The sequence below is a fragment of the Malus sylvestris genome, chromosome 15, assembly GCF_916048215.2.
Source record: "Malus sylvestris chromosome 15, drMalSylv7.2, whole genome shotgun sequence".
Taxonomy (NCBI): Eukaryota; Viridiplantae; Streptophyta; class Magnoliopsida; order Rosales; family Rosaceae; genus Malus; species Malus sylvestris.
Window position 1 is genome coordinate 31,892,275 of NC_062274.1, and position 8,852 is coordinate 31,901,126.

An 8,852-nucleotide genomic window follows, 5' to 3' on the forward strand; every position below is an offset into this window, starting at 1 on the left:
TGTGTGCAAAGCTAATCAAACAAGCAAAGCAAGGAATTTTCCAGCCTTTGTACTAAAAGCAATGACCAATATTTACAATTGTATTCAATTCCACAGACACCGTTTCATGCGGGCACACTACTCCCTCCATCCCTCCCTCTCCTCTCTCTCTCTCTCTCTCCTCAATCCTTGTCTCTCCCAACCACCCCCACCCACCAAATATCCCCATTTTTTTTTTTTTTTGTTTACATTTCAATCCTCAACAAATTAAGCAGTTTCCAATTCCTTTGATTGTTTCTCAACTTCTGATCAGTCCGACATCGATGGCTGGGCGGATATCTAATAACACAAGGTTGAATTCTAAAGCAGTTGATGGGAATGAAATGTTTCTGGGTTTAACTGCTGTTTCTCACAAGACTGCTGGCTTAGACCGCATACAGAACTGCGATCTTCCTCCGCCGGCAAAACTATTTACGGGTTCGGATCAAACTATTGTGTCATCCATGAAAAGGATTTGCAGCGTGAACTCGGATCGCGACGCTGATCACAGGGACGATCAGTTTGACATGGATGGAAACCGAATTGACGGAGAGAATGAGAAGCTGGAGCTTCTGAAGGCGCTGAGGCTGTCACAAACGAGAGCGAGGGAGGCGGAGAAGAAGGCTGAGAGGTTGGGGAAGGAGAAAGACTGTCTCGCTAATGCGTTGCTTGCGGAGGCTAAAGAGTTGTTTGCTTACAGGCAATGGGTGATGTTGCTTGAGCTTCAAGTTTCAAAGTTGCAGTCGCATTGGGCGGAGCAAGGGAGTGATCAGCCGAGTTGTGGTTGTGGCAGATCAAAAGGAGGTGACGGTGGGGATGGCATCACTTGGGTTGTAGCTTTGGCACTTTGTTTTGGCATCGCCGGCGTAGGCTTGGCATTCGGTTGCAGATACTTGTACTGAAATTGCATTTTTGTACTGCAAAATATATAGGTGTATATATAAATAAATATGTAAAATTTTTTTTTGGTTAAAAGGGGCATATGCATTATGAACAAGCATTCTGTTAACTGAAATTTGAACAAGGATTCTTGGGGATTTAGTGGTCCAGTTGAGTGCTTCTCCATGCCACATAACATAGACAAGAGAAATGCTAAGGCAAGCCACCGAATCCGCGAGCGGAGGAATTTCTAACCATTGATGCAGTGTCGATTCCATATGGATCAATGGTCAAGAGTTGCTTCGTGAGCAACTTACCCTAGCACAGTTTAAAAATTACTGAATACAAGGGCTTATTAGAGTTTCCGATCAGTTTCGAGGTGACGGTTAAAAGCAAGCACACAAAATTGGATCAATGATCTCATCAGAGCTTCTCATTTCTTATTATCCAAACTTGATGAGAACACCGAAAAACTTGGCTAGAGTTCAGTCTGGTTAAAAGCACTTACATTGAGAAAAAGTACTTACAGAGAGAAAAGCCCTACCACCACCACCTATACATGTCTCAGCAATGCTGTGCTGGGAAGAAGCAATAAATAGAAAAGCAGCTCCTACTTGCTATACTGTGTCTACTCTACATTACCTATTTCATATCATATATCAACAACACTCTAAGCCGACCGATAAGTAACATATCAAATGATGGCCAGGTGAATAGTCCTCAAATGGGTATAGCATTCATCGCTCGTTGCATAATACTCCAAACAGACCCAGCAAATGTGCTTCCCACACCTACATTCTATATGGTTGCACCCGTCTATCTTCTCAATTGTATACCTGCAAACCGGGCAGCTCTTCACATGTTCTTTTCCTTTGCACCACTGCTTCAACGATGAATCCGGGTCTTCCTTGAACTCCCGGTACTGCTCACATGAGAGGTATGGATGATGTTCTAAATGGCACCTGGTACATGTCTCGGCATAACATGCACCACAAACAAATGGTTCACCGTCTGTCCCAGGAGCAGCTACTTGATACACAGAAGAGCAGTCAGGAGACGGGCAAAACCTGTAGATACCTGCACTTGATGCAACAAACGCCCCCAGTGAAGCCCTAAATAGCTCCTCCAGCTTCTCATTTGATAATAGAGATTTCAGATCAATGAACAAAATAAGAGACCTGCAACCCTCGTGTGCACAAAACATTGGGAAACTATCTTGGTTCTTAATTGCCGACTCGCACTGCTCCACCAAACACGAGCGGCAAAATAAATGCCCACAGTCCTCAAGCCGGTATTCATCTTCAATCTCACACATACATATGGGGCAATCAACGTCACTCTTAAACCTCTGAGTTGAACTACCCGACTTCTGTACAATCTCATAAATACTCTCTTCTACTTTCTGCTTCACATCCTTGCTTCCATGGATGGAAATTACTTGACGGCGAACATTTAGAATTAAATCAGCCCCTGGGATCTTCTCTTTGAGCCCCCGTAAGTCTGGCCCAAACCTGTTAACAACCTCTTTCATCAACTCGGGAGGTAAGGTATGGCCTTGAAGTCGGATCTCAAACAGCTTATTTTCATGGAGGGTTAAAAGGGAATCGACCAATTTCTTCTCGACCACACCAACTTGGTCTGAAGAACCAAAGACCTGTACACTGAGGCTACGTCTGTCAAAAAGAATATATGTTCCTGTCTCTCGCTGGAGTGCATGCATTATACTGATGCCATCTCTAGAGAAAAGAAGCTGTAAAACAGCTGGAGTAAGGCTGGCGTGGTCTATAGTCTTTCCTTTAACAAGCTCTTCCACACGTCTTCTCAGTTCTGCAACAACTTTTGTAGCATTGGCAGATATCTTCACTCGGTAGGAACCATTAGCATTCCTATCTAAGCTGCATTCTACACCTGTAAACAAGACAAACATAAAGACGGTCAAACACCTACCTATGTCTATAAGAAAACAAACCTATTGTTCTTAGTCATTGCTAGTATAAACCAGTGATAGAAATAACAATATATTGGACAAGATAAAGCAGAAGGGTGCATTAGATTGTAAAAATTCCCAAAAAGGTCGTAAAAGGTCATACCCAGTGCACAAGGCTCCCGCTTTACGCAGGGTCTGGGAGAGGTGAGTGTCGGCTAGCCTTACCCCCATTTATGGAGAGGCTGCTCCCAAAGATTGTAAAAATTCCCATATAATTATAAAATTAAAATGCTTTTGGAAGGATTACAAGACTCAGTCATTGCAAGAACCAAGTTCTCCAGAATGGCTTCTATCATAATGCTGCAATTACATGTTATTTCCGGGAGAACAGTGATTCACAAAACAGCTAAAGTTATAATTATAAAAATCCCAAGACATGAAGGAGGAAGAATTAAAATGAAAAAAAGGGCATGACACTAAAAGAAGAATACGCCAATATACATGCAACCACAGAAAAAATATAAGATCAAAAGAATACAAAATCTTGGATAAGAAACAGTACCATTTAGATGTATAAAACTTGAGAGTAAAGTATCCAGCTGCTTCTTGATCACAAGATAGACAGGGGCGGGGCAGGATAGAGAGCTATGAAACAACTGCTGGCATTTCATCTTTTGCCATGGAAGGAACCCAGTCAGTACTTTCCCTTCTAATTCTTCTAGAGCTCTTGCCGCTTCCAAGTGTAATCTTCCATCAAATCTAATCAAAGCTCTCATGAAAACACTCTTTGGTTCAGGCTCGAAAACCTGAACACTGCAGCTATTGTGGGAATACCTCTTAGGCATAAAAGGTGATATTTCTTTTAAGAGTGCTTCTTCACAAAAACTACATGGCGGATTTCCTACAGCATCTCCTCTCAGCAGAAAAAAATCAAGGATTTGCCTTCTTGTAGCAGTCCTCAACACATCCAAAATTTCAGCCTCAGACAGATCTTTGCTTAGTCCATATATCACGACAGCATCCATGTCCCTTTTTTTGCTAATCTCACAGCGAATTTTTTTTCCACCAACTTCAAGGTTAGAAAAGTCATCAATTATGGGATAGATGTCATTCATGTGGCATTTGACGATTGCAAACCCCTTGCTTAGCCTGCGAGGCCAATAAACCTTAGCTCTAACAGCGGGGAATGAAAACATTTTATGATCTACCTGCGAAGGAATAACCTTCAGTATGGAGCCGCTAAACTCAGATTCGTTTAGCTCAGCTGCTTTTTGAGCCGCTTCAGGAGTTTGAAATGTTACCCTCACCCATTTTCCTTTGTCAACATTTTCCTGCCCAGTGCTGGGGAACTTGTGAATAGCACATATACCACCAGAGATAGACTTCTCAAGCTCACTAAGTAACTCCTTATCATCTTCAGAATCCAGTTTTGAATGAATTACATTAAATGTCAAACACCTTTTTTGAAGCTCCAGATGTTTGATCTCTGCACCGGCTCCAAACAATGCTACAGGAGGCAAGATGCCAGAACTGTGATATAAGCATTTCTCCAAGCATTCATTACGCATCCATTTTTGTTCACACTCCAAGGCATTATTTACAAAGCTTTCAACCCTATCCATGTTGTTTGAGGTGGCAAACAACATGATCTCATTCTGATAGTAATCGACTTTAATGTTGATAAGTTCATCCTCGCAAATTGTCCTAATACGGGACACGAGATGAAGCAGATAACTGTTTGCCTTCCCACAAAATCTTTTAAGAACAGTAATGCCAAAACCAGTCAACACTTTCAGCTGAAGCTTTCGACTTTCCATCTTAGATACATCCAATGAAGGAGGAGGAAAAAGCGCAGACAAAGAGTTGAAATCAAAGGAAGTGACACACACCAGATACTGATTAGAAACCGACAGGATTTCACCAAACACTACCCAACTAGGTTTCTCCCCAAATACTAGCAATGAACACGAAGGATGCAGCTTAACATGCTGCCCAGTTAATGCCACTTCATAACCAAGTTGATCATAACCTGAGAACATAGCAACATTATCTGCAAGGGAAGAAAGTATAACCTTTTTCAAATGTTTGTCACAATCATTTGATTCACGTGGATCCCAACGCCAGGTACCAGAAATTATCATGTGGAGTTCATGTTTAAGGCAAGACTCCAATTCCATCACCGTGTCTTGGCATCTCCTCATTGTTTTGGCATTGATGCTGTTTTCCCAGCACCACACATTTCTCTTGTCTCGAGACAAAGAATCCCATTCCTTGTACACAGAGAGAAGGGTAAAGAGGTCACCATCACGATGGCAAAATTTCACCTTGATGCAGTCTGATCGAAGCTTTTCTTCATCATTACCAACTCTACAAAATATGCTGCGGGAATTTGCCATTACAGCTGCAAGAACAAGACCCTCCATACGCAAGTTAAGGTCACAACAACCAAGAATTAATTTACCAAGCCGAGGCTCAACACCCAATTTAACCAAGCACCGACCTTCCTGGGTTAACTCAAAAATACCATTCTTTTGCTTAACAGCTCCCAACTGAACAAGGTTCCTGATAGCCAAGTCAATAGCTTCAGAAGAAGGTGCATCAATAAATTTAAAGTCTTGTAAATTCTTGACGCCTAAAGCCAGAATCCTCAGAACTGCAACACCAAGATGAACTCTGCGAATCTCAGGTTCCTGACAAGGAGGCATAGCCTCAAAGTCATATTCTGAGTAAAGTCTATAACATACTCCTGGTTCAGTTCTTCCAGCACGGCCACTTCTTTGATTAGCAGAACTCTGGCTGATCATACAAACTCTGAGAACATTCATGCCACTTCCCGGTTCAAATTTGCTTTCTTTTGCCATACCAGAATCAATCACATACTTTACCCCAGGAATTGTCAGAGATGTCTCAGCCAGATTAGTGGCGAATATGATTTTCCTCTTTCCAGGGTAGTTTTGGAAAACATTAAATTGATCTTCATAAGAGAGTTTTCCATGCAAGGGCAATGCAATTGCACCTGATGCTATAAACTTATCACAACACCATTCTACTTCCAACTGGGAAGTCAAAAAGGCAAGAATCGTCCCCTCTTTCTGTTTTCTGTGTACATCTGTTGCTACCCTCATCACATCAGAAACATAGGAAGCATCACTAGAAGTTCCTTCAGTGAAAGATGGTACATATCTAACATCAACGCGAAAACTCCTCCCCAATACATAAAAGATTCCACAATGATAAAAATATTCGGAAAGCACTTTGGCATCAGCTGTTGCAGACATTATAATAAGTCGTAAACTAGACCGTCGACCAAGTAAATCTTTTAACAATGCCAACAGGAGATCAGTATTCAGGCTCCTTTCGTGAGCCTCATCGACTATTATGCAAGAAATACCAGACATCTTAGTATCATTCATGTAATGCTGCAGTAAATAGTGATCTGTCATAAATGTCACCTTAGAAACCAACTGCTGCCCTGACAAAAATGTTGAATTACAAGATACTGATTTTCCTCTGTAACACCCATTACTTTCTTCTCTAACTCTCTGCGACAACAACATGGCAGCAATCTTTCGAGGCTGAGTGCATACAATGGACTGCTCGGCAGCAGTTCCAGAATCGACAAGAAACTGCACCAGCTGTGTACTTTTCCCTGAGCCAGTCTCTCCAATCAATACCGTGACCTGTGCAGATTGCAGTTAGAAAGAAGGACAAAGGTGCAAATCTAAAATTCTAAAGAAAAACCTTGTTAGGATGTCTACCAAAGATAAAGCACCTAAAATTGAGCTTATGCAATAAATTAGTGCTTAAAAAACAAATAAATTAATGCAGATAAACATTAAAAAAAATTATATTAATAAAAAGAGCATATTTTCATACTATTCAGATTTTAATACATGCTTGAGCATTAGTGTTACAATCATTAGTGTTCACTCCAAACAGATGCAATTGAGCATTTAAACAACAGACACAGTTGCCTATCAAGAATGTTGGAAAATTGGAGCAACAGAGATTGCTAAACAAACCCAAAAAATTAACTACATAGCCAAATTTAAGCAGACTGCAGTTAGAAAGAAAGACAAAGGGGAAAGTCTAAATTATAAATAGAAACTATGTAAGATGTCTAAAGCACCTGAATTTGAGCTTAAATAATTAATTAGTGCTTAAGAAACAGACAAATAAACAAATAACCTACAATGCAGAAAAGTATAAATTTTGGTATTTAAAAATAAGGCATATTTTCAAACTATTCAGGTTTTAATACATGCTTGAGCATTAGATTTCACAATCATAAAGTTCACTCCCAACAAATGGAATTGAGCCTTTAAAGAAACATATACCGTTGCCAATCAAGAATGTCGTAAATTGGAGTAACGCTAGCCGAGATTGCTAATCAAACCCAAAATCAAACATCAAACGGAAGACGGAAAACAACTACACAGCCAAATTTAACCACATTGTACCTGCTGGGTAAGAATTTGCTGTAGAATTTGCTGCCGATAAGCGTATATGGGCAACCCTTCTTCGAGCCTGCGGCATTCCCGAACTATTAAGCTGTGAATTTGACTCCAATCATAAACTTCACTCGAAAATTTGAACACTTTCACCCCTTCTTCACCCGATTCCTCCGCCCTTTTCCCCTCAAGATAATCAAGCAAGCAATTCATGGCGGACTTAAACTCCCTAATCCTGCTCTCAACCAATTGAATTTCGCTCCTGTTCCTCTTTAGTGTCTCATTCAACTCACTGAAACTCCACAGATGGTTATGCCGCCGGAGCAACTTGGAAACTCGTTCGTTGTCGTTGCACAGCCAAACTCGCTTCGCCTCCCACTTCTTCACCGCCTCTCCGTCCATCAATTTCTTAATCCGGCCGGAGAACAGGGCTTTCAGCCGGTCCCGGAGCTCGTCGAGATCGGAGGCAACAGAGACGATTCGGTTCAACTTGGGAGTGAGATCATGAAACCGGTCCAGTCGGGACTCCCAAAAATAAACGAGGGCTTCTAGCGCATCGACCCATTGCGTGTAGAACAAGGAGGCCACGATGCGACTGGCTGGAGAAACCTCAACGCGTTCGGGCCTGGCCTTGCAGTTAGCGATCACGGCGTCGATTTCATGCTTTCGGAGACTCCGGTGATCGGCGAGTAGCTGGACGATGAAACTTGTGCGGGAGGGAGGAGGGGTTTGGCGGTAGAAGTTGTTGGGCGGGTAACTGGGTCGCCGGGGAGGCAAACGGCGGGGAATTCCCGACGGCTGAGGTTGCCGGGAAGTAGTGCGCGGGCATGATGATCTCATGGCATCGAAAGAACCGAAAAACCCCTAGAGAGAGAAAGAAAACAGAGAGAGAGAGAGAGAGAGAGTGAGGATTTGAGGGAAGGTGAGAGAGAGAGAGAGAGAGAGGACAGAAGAATTTTCGGGGGAAAGGGAAGGGTGAATATTGCAAGTGTAGGGACGTGGCGGGCAATAACATCATTATATAGGTTTGGTGAGGTGTGCAATTTCAAAAGTTTAGAGTCACTACGCTACGGTCTATCATCTAGTCAATTACCCTTTGTTCTCTCTCTACTCTCTTTCTCTCTCTCTCTCTCTCTCTAACCAACCAAATTTGCTTTTCCTATAAGTGCTTTTCCTATAATTGCTTTTTCTATAATTTCGTTTTTCTTTAATTGCTTTGTTTCGTGCTCATCAAGATTATGGAAATCAATAGAAGTGAAAGGTCATTGTGACTAGGAATCCTTATTCATCACAAACATTTAATCCTTATGAATTAGAGTAGGTGAGGGAAATAATTAGCGTATTGATACGTGTAGATCATTTTTAATACATTACTAAAACACATATCTGCCAATTTCTAAAATGATTCTACATGCACCAGTAGGTAGTTGTTTATGCGCTTGTGTATGATGTACACATGAATAGCTATCAAGTTATCTCTTTCCAATTTGTTTCTGACTATCCCTCGTCATTTTTTAATCCGTTACTAGTGTAGTCAATTTCTGAGTGGATTCTGCATGCACTAATATGCAGTCGTT

At 41.6% G+C, this 8,852-nt stretch overlaps 2 protein-coding genes across 2 annotated transcripts; one reads left to right on the plus strand and one right to left on the minus strand.

Moving 5' to 3' along the window:
* The first annotated feature begins 82 nt into the window (after positions 1 to 82).
* On the plus strand, positions 83 to 993 carry LOC126603325 (uncharacterized). The gene has a single exon (XM_050270136.1). It carries the CDS (start codon positions 303 to 305, stop codon positions 918 to 920), a length of 618 nt encoding a protein of 205 aa, XP_050126093.1. The 5' UTR covers positions 83 to 302; the 3' UTR covers positions 921 to 993.
* Positions 994 to 1,303: 310 nt separating this feature from the next.
* On the minus strand, positions 1,304 to 8,264 carry LOC126603315 (ATP-dependent RNA helicase DEAH11, chloroplastic-like). Its single transcript, XM_050270122.1, has 3 exons — positions 7,285 to 8,264; positions 3,387 to 6,504; positions 1,304 to 2,805 (listed from the first exon to the last, which is right to left on the minus strand). Exons 1-3 carry the CDS (start codon positions 8,113 to 8,115, stop codon positions 1,592 to 1,594), a joined length of 5,163 nt encoding a protein of 1,720 aa, XP_050126079.1. The 5' UTR covers positions 8,116 to 8,264; the 3' UTR covers positions 1,304 to 1,591.
* Between the last annotated feature and the right edge of the window lie 588 nt (positions 8,265 to 8,852).

Bases quoted from the DNA above. Each gene is read 5' to 3' on its own strand.
- LOC126603325 (XM_050270136.1), top strand. From the start codon at position 303: ATGGCTGGGCGGATATCTAATAACACAAGGTTGAATTCTAAAGCAGTT.
- LOC126603315 (XM_050270122.1), bottom strand. From the start codon at position 8,115: ATGAGATCATCATGCCCGCGCACTACTTCCCGGCAACCTCAGCCGTCG. The intron at 6,505-7,284 runs GTACAATGTGGT...CAATCTGCACAG, and splicing joins AGCAAATTCTTACCCAGCAG to GTCACGGTATTGATTGGAGA. The intron at 2,806-3,386 runs GTACTGTTTCTT...TCTTGTTTACAG, and splicing joins AAGTTTTATACATCTAAATG to GTGTAGAATGCAGCTTAGAT.